Source organism: Colletotrichum karsti, assembly GCF_011947395.1.
Source record: "Colletotrichum karsti strain CkLH20 chromosome Unknown Scaffold5, whole genome shotgun sequence".
Taxonomy (NCBI): domain Eukaryota; kingdom Fungi; phylum Ascomycota; class Sordariomycetes; order Glomerellales; family Glomerellaceae; genus Colletotrichum; species Colletotrichum karsti.
In genome coordinates this window covers 1,080,851-1,095,781 of record NW_024065905.1, presented here as the reverse complement: position 1 = coordinate 1,095,781, position 14,931 = coordinate 1,080,851, and the positions used below count along the sequence as shown (strand labels likewise).

The 14,931-nt window shown below is 55.5% G+C and overlaps 4 protein-coding genes across 4 annotated transcripts; 2 read left to right on the top strand and 2 right to left on the bottom strand.

Moving 5' to 3' along the window:
• Positions 1 to 1,242: 1,242 nt before the first annotated feature.
• Positions 1,243 to 2,444, bottom strand: CkaCkLH20_02336 (uncharacterized protein; the record flags this gene model as incomplete). Its single annotated transcript, XM_038885055.1, has 4 exons — positions 1,243 to 1,661; positions 1,699 to 1,817; positions 1,906 to 2,351; positions 2,418 to 2,444. The coding sequence occupies 4 exons, from the start codon at positions 2,442 to 2,444 to the stop codon at positions 1,243 to 1,245; spliced, it is 1,011 nt and encodes a 336-aa protein (XP_038749843.1).
• A 1,403-nt stretch (positions 2,445 to 3,847) lies between these two features.
• CkaCkLH20_02335 (carboxylesterase) lies at positions 3,848 to 5,505 on the top strand (the record flags this gene model as incomplete). Its single annotated transcript, XM_038885054.1, has 3 exons — positions 3,848 to 4,900; positions 4,956 to 5,086; positions 5,148 to 5,505. 3 exons carry the CDS (start codon positions 3,848 to 3,850, stop codon positions 5,503 to 5,505), a joined length of 1,542 nt encoding a protein of 513 aa, XP_038749842.1.
• Positions 5,506 to 6,169: 664 nt separating this feature from the next.
• On the top strand, positions 6,170 to 11,426 carry CkaCkLH20_02334 (alpha-glucosides permease mph2 3; the record flags this gene model as incomplete). The annotated part of the gene is made up of 5 exons (XM_038885053.1): positions 6,170 to 6,355; positions 6,422 to 6,762; positions 9,589 to 9,839; positions 9,899 to 11,157; positions 11,214 to 11,426. The coding sequence occupies 5 exons, from the start codon at positions 6,170 to 6,172 to the stop codon at positions 11,424 to 11,426; spliced, it is 2,250 nt and encodes a 749-aa protein (XP_038749841.1).
• A 395-nt stretch (positions 11,427 to 11,821) lies between these two features.
• On the bottom strand, positions 11,822 to 14,860 carry CkaCkLH20_02333 (serine endopeptidase; the record flags this gene model as incomplete). Its single annotated transcript, XM_038885052.1, has 6 exons — positions 11,822 to 13,801; positions 13,851 to 13,965; positions 14,035 to 14,137; positions 14,194 to 14,257; positions 14,310 to 14,651; positions 14,702 to 14,860. 6 exons carry the CDS (start codon positions 14,858 to 14,860, stop codon positions 11,822 to 11,824), a joined length of 2,763 nt encoding a protein of 920 aa, XP_038749840.1.
• Positions 14,861 to 14,931: the final 71 nt, after the last annotated feature.

The following is a 14,931-nucleotide window of genomic DNA, read 5'->3' as shown; positions in this document are numbered from 1 at the left end:
AGAGTGATGTAATCTTCGCGTTTGCGCCGGCAATGCAAACAGAAACAAAAGCTGTCGAGTCGTGATGTCGAACGAATGTCGTCCTACTCGAGGCAAGCTGCAGCTGCATGAGAAAGCCGTCAGTTCATGCCGTGTTTGCATGCACGACGTTGGGCCAGCTCACCAAGATGTCCTCTTTTCCCCCCCAGAGAGAAGGGAAACGAGAGATGGACCCTTCGCCTGAAGTGCTGGGGGGTCTTGTCGGGCGGCAGCGAACAGACGGTGGTGAACAGGGAAGAGAGATGAAGATGTGACAAGGATGAGCGACGTTTTGCAATCTCCCGGCCCAACTGCCAGGTCCAATATTCGCGGTACGTATCTATCTACTGTCCAATGAGAACCCAGAGAAGCTTCCCACCCGTTCTTCTTTAATCTTTATGACCAACCGGATCACGTATCCTCCTCGCTTAGCTGCTCGTGTCCCGATTGGGCCAAACGTCTGAATCCTAGCGCCAACAGTCAGAAATCGGTTCCTGCATATCTTTCCTTTTCCAACATTCCATTCCCTGTCCACTGCAGAAAAAGGAGACAGGGAACTCCAAACAAGTCAACGCCTTCTTGCTGTTGGTCGATGCTTGCTGGTGTCTGTTTGACAATCAAACAATGACGGCGAGGGGAGCCGGCCTGACTGGAATGCAACGAGACGGAAGCGCCAACTTACCATTGTGTTTCTTCTCCTTTTCTCGTGAGCAAATCGAACCCTTGAGTTTGACTCTTCTCTTCTTGTTTTCTGCGTTATTTTCTCGTCTCTCGTACTCTGTCTCGTCTCGGCTTCGCATGATATTGCCGTCTTCCGAGGGATATCTGCCGTACTCTTTAGTCAGTATTCATTCTCTAAACTGATTCGATCTCATCAAACGTTTCAACCCCATACTCTGCACATCCAACAGCCGGGGAAGTCCCTGAGCCGGCCCGAGAGACCGAGGCCACTGGCCACACGATCTGGGAACCGTCGTCCCGTCCCAGAGCTGCCAGGGGTTGGTCCCAACGCATGGTCATAGCAGCAGACCCATATGGACTGTTTGTGTCACCAAGCCGGAGCTTGTATCAAGCTCCTCAAAGCGTTATGCTTAATGATGCCCACTATTCACTCGTCGTGATGTGTTGTCGAGTTCCGAAGGATCGAAGTCGACCCGGGGGTGGATTAGAGACCTTGAGAAAAGAGTAAACTCACTGTTATCCTCTCCTGTTGCCCATGAGTTTCTAACCAGGCCTCCTTCGCTTGGTAGGCTTCTCCTCGCGGATATGACCCGGGTCACTCTGCTTTCCATTGACCACAAGCGGCTGCCACTCAATCAGCCAGTTCAGGGCATCGAAGTTGGCCTGTTGCCTCCGCTTGGCGCTCTTGGCGGTCCTCCGTTCGCAGTGATTGCAGGCGGTTCCAGAGAACGGAGGCGATCCGCGCACAAAGCAGACGTCCCACACCCAAGATGAACAAAAGGCGCAGTACTTCCAGCCGGCGTGGGCTTCTCGCGAGGCCTTGGTATCTCTGTTCGTTGTCTTGTTCTTACGAGGAGGAGGGTTGACCGGCCGATTAGAGGGCCAGCCGGGCCCCAAGGTCCAGTTACCAGCGTATCGGAAACCCGGGGGCAGCGGAGGTCGACCCGAGTCCGGGGGAGGGACTGGGGCTGTTGCCGGTGCGGGTTGGTCAGGACGTACGGCGGCCCGATTCGGAGCCGGAGCTGGAGTCGAAGTGGGAACCGGAGATGGAGTTGGAGTCGGGGCCGGAGAGACCGAGTTCGAGGCCGGGGCTGCGATGACAGACGACGCGGACGTAGCTTGAGAGAACGTCATATCAATCCCGCCCCTAGGGTAGTAACCGTCTGATGTCAGCCGGAGAATCAAACTCGCAGAGATTCATCATACCACGTATCGCCCTCATCCTCGCCGTCGGCGTCGACGTCGTTCACATCGTAATATATACCGCTATCAGCGACAGCATCAGTGGCATCGCAGCCTTGCTGATATTCCTGAGGAATACTTGGGGCCTGATTCGCGTTTTGGGTGGTGTGCTCGGTATCGCCGTACGTATAACGAGCGATGAGGTCAAGTTCGTGGTTTATTTCGTCGTACGCGTAGAAGCTCTGTTTGGCGCTGGTATCCTGCTGGTATTCCTGGGGGATAATCTCAGGAGGCTGAGGGACGTGGGCATTATCGATCTTGAAAGCCTTAAGGATATGCAGAGCGGCGGGTGGGAGATTGTTGATATCGCCGCGATGGTCGTTATCGGGATCGTTCGCTACCCAATTGCCACTGTCGGAAAACACGTAACCATGCCGTTGCAGCTCCTCTCGGACCTTGGGTAAGCTCAGCTATGGTGATTTAGTAATGAGACGTATATAAAAAGGGCTTATGGGACCATGTGTCTTTGTACATACCAAATAGCGGACTCGATTGGCATCCATTTCTTTCGATGTGCTTCTTTCTTGTTTCAAGGGAAGAAAGAAAGAAGAGAGGCTTTCTCAATCTGAGGGCTGGATAAATACTTTCTCTGTCGTGTGATCCCTTGATCGTGGCACGAACGGAGTTCATTGCCCGGGATCGTGGTGGTCGTGTAGTCCATCACAGCTAGTATTCCTCATCGTTGTCGTCGTTGTATCCCGAGTATTCAGGTCCCAAGGACACATGCCCAGTACATAACTCATGTTTAGAAAACATATCTCCAGCAAACCGTGCGATATGAGTGCTGGGATACTGCTGTCAAATCGTGACAGAGACTATAGAATGCTGACACTGGCTGCTCTCCTAAATCAAACACATCATCTACAAGACAAAGCTCTTATAAACAATATCACAAAAAGAATTAGAGTGACTTTTGAGGGTCATTGAGTCAATACATGAATTAGACCGACTTCATCTGAGAGGCTGGCATGAATGACATCAATAGATGCAGCTATACTGACAACACATTAGCTACAATTTTCAATTAGATGTGATATTGAAACAATGCCATTTGTCACAGAAACAACGGATCAATTGAATATACAACCTTGATAAAAACCATCTAGACATCAAATTGAGCGCACCTCAGGTATGTCTGTAGACGCGCATGTTCTATAGCTGACACGCCTTGATGCCATGTTGATTCATCCTTCTTCGCCACTAGAAGAAACCGCCTTTCGCTTCAAATATCGACAAAATCGCAATTAATGCTATCAGTCGTGTTGCTCCGCAATCGCAACCCCCCTGAATGACATGCAGAGCCGCCGTTCCCCGGCATCGCATCCACGTGGATTCGTAACTCCGTACACGCTGACATATCGCTGACGACGAACGGTCAACACCGAAGTGGACTCGCCCGAACCGCCTCTTCCTCCCCACGGCCCTCATCCGAAGTGAGGCCTTTTGAAGACATCCGATTGCTGATCGACAGGCACCTCCGGTGGATGCCACTCCCAGGGGGTTTGACTCGTCCGGCCTCCATCGAGACGGGCTCGCCACCCAATGGCACGCGCCCGAGGGCTGGAGAACTGCCGATGTCAGTGGTGAAGAGTGTGGGGGTCGTACCCAGTCAATTTCCGATGAGGCGATCCGTGCAACTCGTGGATTTCCCGAATAGGCACCGCAGAGTCGCGGTGACGGTGGAGCATCGATCCATCCCGATGGATTGCTATTCAGGGGACGACCAGGCTCCTCGCGAACATCGTCAACCCCCCCGAGTTCCGGCACGGAACCGCATGCCGTCGAGAAGAATTTAACGTGCCCACGCCCGCGCGGCAGACGGGAAGCCAAGACCTCGGACTCTTCTTCTCACCACCACCACCACCTTCAAGCTTCCAACGGTCCAGGTCCAGGTCCCAAGTCCGCCATGATGTGCAACGCCAAGTTCGTGGCCACCTTCGCCGGCCTCCTCGCCTCCGCGAGCGCCGGCCCCAGCGTCCGCCTCGACAACGGCCTCACCGTCCAGGGCCGCATCGCCCCGGACGCCTCCAACGTCGCCGAATTCCTGGGCATCCCGTACGCCGCGCCGCCCCTCGACGACCTCCGCTGGGAGCCGCCCCAGCCCTACGTCGTCCCGGACTCGGGCAACCCCTTCGCCAACGGCACCGTCGTCAACGCCACCGCCCTGCCCCCCTCGTGCTGGCAGTACATCTCCGTCCACCCGGCCATCCAGCGCGTCGACGTCCCCGAGTTCATGATCGGCGCCGCCGGCATGGACGAGGACTGCCTCACGGCCAGCGTCTGGGCCCCCGCCGGCGCCGTCCCGGCCTCCGGCAGCGAGGCCGCGGAGGGCGGTCTCCCCGTCATCATCTGGTTCTACGGCGGCGGCTTCGAGACGGGCGGCACCGACGTGCCGTACCAGATGCCGCAGAAGTGGATCGAGCGCTCCCAGGGCCACATCTTCGTGACCTTCAACTACCGCATGAAGCTCTTCGGCTTCCCCAACTCGGCCGCGCTCGAGGAGCAGAACCTGGGCCTGATGGACCAGCGCTTCGCCGTCGAGTGGGTCCGCGACAACATCGCCAAGTTCGGCGGTGACGCCTCGCGCATGACCCTCTGGGGCCACTCGGCCGGCTCCATCGCCGTCGACTACTACAGCTTCGCGTACCCCGAGGACCCCATCGTCCGCGGCCTGGTCATGGACTCGGGCACCTCGCACCTGAACCAGCTGATGAGCAACGACGTCATCCAGTCCAACTTCACCTTTGTCGCGCAGCAGCTCGGCTGCGGCAACCAGACCGACGCAAAGGCCGAGCTGGCTTGCATGCGCAAGATCCCCGCCGAGAAGCTCGAGAACTTTGTGGCCACCTACAAGGACTCCGGCGTCACGCCCAGCATTGGCTTCTCCCCCGTCATTGACAACAAGATTGTCTTTGGCAACTACTCCGAGAAGGCCGCCGCCGGCGAGTTCTCCGACCTGGTGAGTTTAGCGGTGTCGTCAGAAATCATGAGACATCAATACTGACCCAAGACAGCCCGCCATCATCGGCTTCAACCACGACGAGGGTCTCTTCCTCGCCCCCTACAGCGTCGACGGCCCCGATCCGAGCGTCGCCGACAGCCTCTCCTACCAGTACTTCTGGTGCCCCGCGACCAAGACCACCAAGTGAGTATCGCCGTGGAACCGCTCCCTCCAAAGACCACCAGAAACTAACACACCTCTCCAGCGAGCGTCTTGCCGCCGGAAGAACCACCTACCGCTTCTTCTACGCCGCCGTCTTCAACAACACCTCTCCTCGTCCCTGGATGGGTGCCTACCACGGCAGCGAGCTCCCCATGATCTTCGGCACCCACGCCGACTTCCGCGGCAACTCGACTCCCTTCGAGTACGAGCTCAGCTACGTCATGGAGGATGCCCTCACCACCTTCATCAAGGACTCCACCGCCGGTCTTGACGCCATCGGCTGGCCTGTCTACACCGCCGAGGGCCGCGAGGTCCGCACCTACGGCGAGAACAACGTTACCGTTGGCAAGCGTACTCTGTCGTCCATCGAGCAGGGTTGCGCCGACCTGGGACTTTTGTAATTCGATGTAAATATTCCATCACAATAGAACATATCATTTGAGAAAGCTGTATTCGTGTTTGCGGCCGTCGTGAAAGTATTTGAGGGACTCTTGGTCCCAGTGAGCTGATCAGCCTCATTCTTGTCTAGTGACAGAGTCAGTCTCCCTGCACCCGAAGAACCAGCCAGAATATCGATAGTATGAGGAGGAACCCACGAATTTCGTCTTCGGCTGCGATCTTTCCAGAAGAGGCCCGAATAACAGTCGCGTTGGTTCAGGCTTTTAGTCTTTGAGAGAAGTCGGCTATCAAAAACATATATGGTCCTTGAAACCTACCCGTCTCAAAGCAACGCATTTTGTCTTTTTCGTCTTGATGCGGATGTAGAAAGAACTAGACTTAGGAGATGGAAATGTATCTAGCTGTGGTGACAGTCGCATAAAGCCGCTTGCTGGAGGTAGGTTTGCGGGTGACGATGCAAAAAAAAAAAAGCACACTCACACGTTGGATCATACTTAGTCGTCAAGGAGCCTCACCTTTTTGGGACCGGATTTGTTTACATTTTCTTACCCACCCATCATCCCTCAAACCACCATTTTGTGCGTAAGTCTTGATCATTATCCTTGTTCATGATTCCTTCGAGATACTGATTTAGACAGCATATAGGAAGCAACGACTCGAAACGGGATGGACGAAAAGAATCAAGAGACCACCATCGACGCCGCCAAGAAGGCCATTGCCGGTACCGAAGAGGACGAGGCCGAGTCTCCTCCCCGCACCGAGGCCGGCCGCCGCTGGCTAGCCAACCGCCCAGGACCCAACTCTGCAATGGAGCTGCATTACTGTAGTCGTTGCCGAGCGTGGCGCACCAAGGTCTGGTTCTACCGGTTCCCGGCAAGGGACCCCCGAAACCTTCAGGGCAAAGGCATGCGAGTCTAGGCATCTTGCAACCGATGCATGTGGCAGAAGGCCGGAGGAGACCCGGCGGACTGGATCTGGGAGCACTGCCACTGGCTGTATGACGACGGCTTCTGTCCCTGCCACTGGGGCGAGTGGGCTCACCACGACTATGGTTTCTGTCCGACATCCGGACGCAAGCCTTACGTACACCGTTATTCCGGCGACGACCAAGAAAGCAACGGAGATTCCCGAATCGAGAACGATACCAGAGCTGCCACCAATGGTGGCCAGACGCAGGCCGAGGATTCCGCGCAGGACGCTACCGAGGCCGACAAGGAGACGGAGGCAGCTGTGGGCACCGCGGAGGCAGTCAGCGGCATGTAAGCCGACGAAAGAATGCGCAGGTACTGTCTACCCTCCCTGCTTCGTATGTGTGTTTGCAGCTTGTCCTGACCAACATCTTGGGCATCAGTCCATCAAGTTGACCTGGAAGTCTCAGCGACCCTCGCCCTGGCTCTGCAGCACGCCCCGAAAACTCAAGGCGAAGGAGGAAATTTGGTTGTGCAGATCGGGTGAACGATTGGATCGGGCGGCCCGGCGAGGGGCTAGAAGCTGCAAGTTTCTGGGCGATCCCGCTTTGGAACATGTTGAACAGATCGATGGACTCTCTGGCATGGCTGGTCGCCTCCTGTAGCTTCGTCTGCTTCAATGCAAACCAACGAGTTGCTACTCCTATGATCCCCCATTTTCGTTCAAGGTAAGCTGAGCTGGAATAATCAGATGGAGGAGACGAATACGGAGGACTAAACCGCCGAGATAGCCTGTCATGTTGGTGGTGGGAAATGGCCATCAACAATTTCGAGCTTGAGGCAATGGTCCGTACTAGACAAGCCTTGCGTGCGCACTTGTTCATGCTTCCGCCAGGCGGACCAACATGCCAGTTCCAAAGTCAAAGGGCCGTTGGAGCTGTTGGTTCATCGAGTACGGATGTTTTGTCTGGCGCGTGACCAATATCTAGGCGCGTGGAACCACCGACCCTGTACACCCTCCTTGGGAAGTGTCAATGGAGTGTGACCTGATCGTCTTCTATCACCAAGTGATTGGCCTGCGGGATGTCTGCCGGCCGAGGACAATACCAATGATGGCACCGGGACCTAGCGCGACGTGCCGTTGTACCGAAAAAGATGCTGGAGTTCCATCCAGAACCCGGGGCCATGGTTCGTGAAAGAATAGTGTACGCGGTAGACGTGAGACGCGCCATTGACAGGTCTTGGGCTAAGCTTAGCTAGCCATGGTGAATCCTGACAAGAATCATCAGCAGCTTTTCCCGTAGTCGAGTTGCTTGGCTCATTGGCGAAATGAATGAATGGTCAGCTTACAATGTGAAGCGTCTCGAAAAGCCAAAACATTGGACGAGCACCGGTTCGGCCGAAGGTGGCCGAGGCCGTTGGAGAAGACAGGGAGGTGATTCGCGCGGAACTCCACAGCCAGGAGGACCACTCTGAGTACCGGGGCAAACGGCAAGAGGGCAGGTCTGGAGCCGAAGGTCAGGGCCTATTCCCTGCCGGGGCGGATTCGTGCATGGAGATGGTGCTTCTTTGCTGGGGCGATCGGGTGGTGGGAGGGGTTGGGCCACTTGAACGGCTTGGCTGAGATGTATGTTGCCAAAAGAAGAGCCTTTGGAAGTCATGAGACGGGACCTGGAGGCTGATGATGGCCATTGTGATGGTATTGATTTACTGAAAGCCAAGGGAAAGATGTCAAAAAGAAATGACCATGAATAGCCTTACTGCAGTGGCAGGGCATGGCGAGGCGATGGATCGATGGTTGAATGTGGATGAATGTTGCAGTTTGTGTCGATGTTTGTCAGTCGATGGCCGCAGGAAAAGCATGGAAGAGGCCGGGAGCCCAGAATTCGAGGTAAGCGGGGACTGGATTTCATTACATAAGACAGGAGGTACGTATCTTTCAATATCATGAACCTCTGATATTTGGCACTTTGAAGTCTTTGATACCTCGCCATTGATCTTCAGTTCTACATATTTCCAATCAACATCTTTTAGAGCCAACATCAAATTGTAGAATAGCACCCTCCGCACTGCAAATGGAAAATGAGGGGAAGTTGGAGGGTAGCAGTGCTGGTCTAGATGCCGTCTGGTGTTTGGTGATGGTGTTGGTGGTGTGCAGAAGTTGGAGAACCCAGCAGGGCCATTGGACAATGCTTCAGCGCCTCTCCCTCGCTGAAGTCCAGCCCAGGCGGCATCTCCAGCGACTCCTCAGCGGCTCCAGGCTCCATTGCGGCCCATCACGCCACTAAATCCCCAGACTTACCCCACATCATCCCCCGAGCTTCGCTTAGTAGGCGCTAGTCCGTGTCTGGACTCGCTAGACCCACCTTGGTAGAGCTAGGCACCTCGTCTCTTCCGATCAATTTCAACTCGACCAGAAGTTCCACCAATCGACCTCTCCTCCCGCCAAACAACATGTTTCTGGCAAGCCGATTTCAGTCAAGCTTCAAGCTTCAAGCTTCCAAGTCGCGCTTTCCCTCGAACCAAAGTACCGCGTAGGGCCCAGAGTCGACGGTCCGACGTCCCTATCCCGCCGCCTCTGTCCGTCCGTCTCCTCATCCTGGCCCTCACCAACGCCTCCAAGCTGCTTCTGCTCCATCCCAGACGACATTGAATCCCTCGGTCTCGTACCGTTGCCGTTCTCTCCACGCCCCCCGGTTGGTCCTCCGCCATTACCTGTCCACTCAGATCCCGTCAACCCCTTCAATGTCCTCCGCAGTTTTCTCCCTCCGGCCTCCTCAGCCAGTCATGGCCTTCCAAGACCGTCAATCCCGCCGCTAGACCAATGTGTCCCCGATCGCATTTCCACTTGAATGCGGGTTGCGGTTCGCACATGGTCTGCCTTTCTATTGCCGGCACAGTCTCCAGTCCCGTGAGTATGGCCAGTCTGGGCACAAACGGCATGGTCTGGCGATGGATTTCCCACCTGGTCTGATTTGGAAATGGCCAGGCAGGGACCAAGCTGGGGAAGGAATGGGGTGGTTGCAATTCTGTCCCATGCGTTCTGCAACCATGGTATGGGACGCGAGAAGCCGACTGTCTGGCACGGTGTTGATCTCGCCTTGACGCGACGTTAAAATACCCCAACTGCCCCCCATCGCACACTCTCTTCTCTTTCTCGATACGACTCTGCTCCAGGAGCTTGACAACCGCCAACTACCTCAAGCAATCGGGAAAACTAGCAGCCATGTCTCGCGATATCAACACGGCCTCTCAGCACGAGGACGTCCGCCTCGAGAAGGGTGCCCCCCACATCAGCCAGTACAACGATGTCGCCCTCGATGACAAGGTCCTCAACTCGGAAGCCGCCCAGGCTACCAACACCGAACACAGCTTCGGCGTGTGGGAGGGTCTGAAGACTTACAAGCGAGCTGCTTTCTGGTCCATCCGTCAGTATTCTCATTGTCATTAACGTTGCCAAACTGGTAAACTAATGAGCCGCTTCCAGTCATCTCAACCACCGTCATCATGGAAGGGTACGATGTGACCTTGATAGGATCCTTCTACGGCTACCCGGCCTTCCGAAAGAAGTACGGCGAATGGCTGAACCCGAAGGATGAGTGGCAAATTTCCTCCATGTGGCAGCAACGATTCAACTGCCTCGGTGCCCTGGCCAACATCGTCGGCGCTCTCCTAAACGGATACCTCACACCCAAGATCGGCCACCGCTGGATCCTCATCGGATCACTTTTCTGGTTGGCCGCCTTCATCTTCGTCGTCTTCTTCGCCCACAACATCGAGATCCAGCTGCTCGGCCAGGTCCTATGCAACGTTCCCTGGGGTGTCTTTGCCACTACCGGTCCCGCCTACGCCGCCGAAGTCACCCCCCTCGCTATCCGTGGCTACTTGACCTCGTATGTCAACCTTTGCTGGTGCATTGGCCAGTTCATCTCTGCTGGTGTTCTCAAGGGCCTGGTCGACCGAGAGGATGAGTGGAGCTACAAGATCCCATTCGCTGTTCAATGGGTGTGGCCAATTCCCCTCGCCATCGCGGCCTACCTGGCACCCGAGTCTCCCTGGCATCTGGTGCGCGCTGGTAAGCTCGATGAGGCTAAGAGGTCGTTGGAACGGCTCTCGGAGCCCGAGCACAACTTGAACCACGACAACACCATTGCCATGATGGTCCACACCAACAAGCTTGAGCTCCAAGAGCAGGAGGGCGCCAGCTTGTTGGACTGCTTCAAGGGCACGAACCTGCGCCGTACCGAGATTGCTTGCATGGCCTTCCTGTCTCAAATCACAAACGGTGGTGCTCTCTGCTACTCCGGCTCCTTCTTTTTCCAACAGACAGGTATTTCTGCCTCGGCCTCATACGCTATCAGCTTAGGAGGCACTGGAATCGCATTCGTCGGCACCATCATCTCGTGGTTTTATATCTACAAGTTTGGTCGCCGCACCATCTGGCTCTGCGGTTTCGCTTTTATCACCGTCATTCTCTGGATCATTGGCTTCTTGTCTGTTGCCCCCAACCAGACCGAACCGATCATCTGGGCGCAGTCGTTGCTCTGTATTGTCTGGCTCGGTGCCTACTCAATGTCTTTCGGCCCCATCGTCTACACGCTCATCGCCGAAGTTGGATCTACCCGTCTCCGCACTCAGACTGTCGTGTTGGCTCGTAGCACGTACTACGTTGGTAACATCATCTGCGGTGGTTTGATTCAGCCAAAGATGTTGGCTCCTGGTGACTGGAACATCAAGGGCAAGACTGTAAGTGATCCAATCCCTAGAAAGATTGTCTACATCATATGCTAATACGGTATTAGGCTTTCTTTTGGTCGGTACTCGCTACGCTCACCTTCGTTTGGGGATACTTCCGCATTTTCGAGACAAAGGGCCGCACTTTTGGCGAGTTGGACGTCATGTTCCAGAAGGGCGTGTCCGCCCGCAACTCGGCCAAGTACCAGCTTACCCAGGAGGAAGTTTTCTTGGCCGAGCAGACACACGATGTTCCCGGCCAGAGGGAGGAGAAGCGATGATCTACATACTATGCGAGATACCCCAACCGCCCTGACCTAGGGTGTCTGTCATTTATTGCCATCTATGCCTGGCGGCGTGTCGTTGCCATAATGACCGCCTCTGGCTTCAAGTTGAAATCTAATATCCAACACGCGAAACCGCTGTTTCGTCATGCTTGATGCTCCAAATTGCTTTCTGGTGACAACATTCTTTAGAAACGTCGCATCTACTTACCCGGTCTCACGAAGTCACGCGTGGACCTTTTTTTACGACGCATCTAAACGGTCACTACGTGCATCTCGTCACTGATCGCGACAGGGTCTGTTACTCATGAGAGCTTGCGCTGATGCTTCAAAGCTATTCTTGATTATTGATTACGATTGACACATTACAGGGCCCTCTCATCTCTACGATGTCAACCCTCCAAAGGCAGAACCTCGAAAGCGGGCGTCTCGAAAACATCCCAATTATCCGAAGCCTCAGGGTTGCCAAAGGGGAAAAGAGCCGCAAACCGCATCTTGTACTTTCCTGGGGCAATCTGGGTGCCGTTCGCCAGCTGTCCCAACCACCAGAGCTCGACGCCATACAAGCCCACGATATCTCTCGGCACATCACGCATGGGCAGTGAGATGACGTCCTTGGGATCATCAACACTAGAGTCAATGAAGGTCTTGCCAGACGCCTTGGACCAGCTCGTGGCTGCCCCGATGAACCCCGCCTCGCCAACAACCGGGGGATACTTCCAGTCTCGCTCCGTCCATGACTCCTCGAATATGTCCCAGCGCAGCTCACGCGTCGCGTACTGAATGCGCGCATAGAGGTTGGGGAAATCCTGAATCTGGGGATCAAGGTTGAATGTGAAGTTCGACTTCTCGGCGATGGGAATGTCACTGCGGGTGGACGTAATCTTCGGCCAGCCGACCGGGTACTGGAACATGATGCCAACGTCCTTGTGGAGGTCGGCAGCCAGGCCCAGGTACGGTACACCGAGAGTCTCGCCGTTGCTACCCTTGATTAGGACCTTGCCGCTGTACAAAGGCAGCTTGGCTGGGTCAAGGTCCTGGTTCTCGGGATATTTGAAGTTGAACTGGGCCGTTTTGGTCTCGCCCGGCTGGACAGTAACAGCACCTGGGAACGAAATCTGAGCAGTCATCTTCTGTGGCGCGACCATGACTTCCTCGAACCACGCAATCTTGGGTGTTCCCCAGACATTGGGGTCCAGGTTGACGGTGTTCATGCCGCCAAACTCCTGCTGCTCGAAGGTGTACGTTACCGGCTCGGAGCCCGAGTTGGTGATGTCGACGGTGTGGTACCGGCTAAAGTGGTGCGTGTCGTTAAGTGCGAACTTGGCGAAGGACAAGGTGGTCTCGTACTCCAGAACCTTGCTGGCGTTGATGAGGCCAGTACCAACTTGGGCAACAGGTGCAAGGAACGGATACTCATTGTTCTCGAGCTGGCCGTCGTCCCACTTAATGGCCTCGCCGGATGCGATGAGTCGCATGGCAAGACTCTTAGCCCACTCAGGCCCATGAGTGCTTCGACCGCCGAATTTGCTGACGTACAGGGCGGCGATTCCTGCAACATATGGACACGACATTGATGTTCCGCTGAGAATCGAGTAGCCGCCGCCAATGTAAGAGCTTAGGATCTGACCACCCGGAGCCGCGACGTCGGACTTGATGAAGAGGTCATTGGTGGCACCGATGGATGTGAACTGGCTGGCAACGCCGCCGTTCTCCTCGTTCTTGACCCCGACGATATGGAAGATGGGCCTCTCGGTGAAGTCGGCAGTAACGTTTCCGCCGGCTCTGATGGTTCCGATGATGGCCGCTCCTACACCAGCCTCGATCATGGCAATGCGACTGCTGGTATCTTCAGTGGTGGGTCTCACCAATGGCATCTCATTGCTGTAAAAAAGGATATGAGAGGCATTGAACGGGGCAAGGTTGCGCTGCTTCTGATCAAAATTGCAGCCTCCACGGCGGACAAGAGCAACAACGCCGGTCAGATCCGGAGTGCCAGCGGGCAAAGGATTGCAAGCCTCGTCAGCCGTGCTCGTGTTGAGGCTGAGGGGGACGATGGGCCAATCCTGGACCTCAGACGGGTACCAGTCCTCGATGGCTCTGTACGCCACACGAGTCTCGTTAGACTGCCCATCCAAGTTGAGCACGCCCCTGAACGATGATGACGCGAGCACGTCGGCCTCGACAGACGCCACAGCAACAACGTGTTCACCGGACGAACCGCTGCTGGCAGCAAAGGAACCCGCCTGACCGTCGTTGCCCGCAGAAATTGTGACAACGACACCCTGATCAACCAGTCGACTGCTCAAAACAGCCCAAGCTCCATCTGGAAATCCAGAAATACCACCGATTGACGAAGTTATGATGTCGACCTTGAAGTCTGTCAGCAAAAGCCGACCGCCGAAACTCTGCGGTACTCACACCAGCATCATACGCCGCGAGGAAAGCCTCGATGAGGGTGTCCTCATCGGTGCCGTCGACGGACCCAAAGACCTTGTACGCATACAGCGTGGCTTCGGGAGCAACTCCGGTGATACTTCGCGGGTCGAGTGTCAGATATCGGGCCCAAGACAAAGTTGGTAGGGCGCTTCTCGCGTCAACTTACATGCTGCTGTTGCCGGCTATGATACCAGCGACGTGGGTTCCGTGGCCTTGCTGGTCCAACGGATCGGCGTCTGGATTCTTGACCTCACCCTCATTCGGCCACGCTACGATTCTCGTCAATCTCGCGATCGGAAAGCAACTTCTCGATCAGGGGACTCACATCCATCACCGACAAAGTCATACCCTCCCGCAACCTTGAAGCCATCGCCGAAGCCACCACCAAGCTGCAATCTTGTCAGAGAGTTTCCCTTCCTGAGATGTATGATCGACACTCACAGCCTCATGGGTGTACCAAATGCCGGTATCGACGACTGCAACCTTGGCGCCTTTGCCCAAAACACCAGCAGCATGCAGCTTGTCGACGCCGGTCATGTGGTGGATGTCGTAGTCAATAGCCGTCGCGTTTTCACTGAACGAAGCCAGAGGCGTGCTCGGCGCAAGCTTATACTTTCGTCCCTGCCAGGCTTGCTTAATAGGCTCGAGCGCTTGGAGCGAGTCGATGTTTTCGACATCGGTCTCAACAGCCGCGCCAGAGAAGATGTCGCTCTTGAATACCCGGACCACCTTGGCACCGCGCTGATTGGCGATCTCCTCGGCAATAGCAGAGGCATCGGTTCCCTGGACCATATGAGCGGCTGTTTGAATAAGCTTGCGCCAGCAAAACATACCTCGTTGAATTCGACGATGAAGCGCTTCGGCTCAACCGCCGTCTTGTTCGCGGCGGTCTCCGGTGCATTGTCGTCCGCCCGGCGCATCAGGGGATGATCACGGAGGGCAACGGCCCCGGTCACGCCGGAGACCGCGAGGAGGAAACGAGTGAGTTGCATCTTGACCAATCTACCCAACGAATGAACGAGGGAATGCAGGAAAACCTGATGACGAAACAGGCACCTGTGAT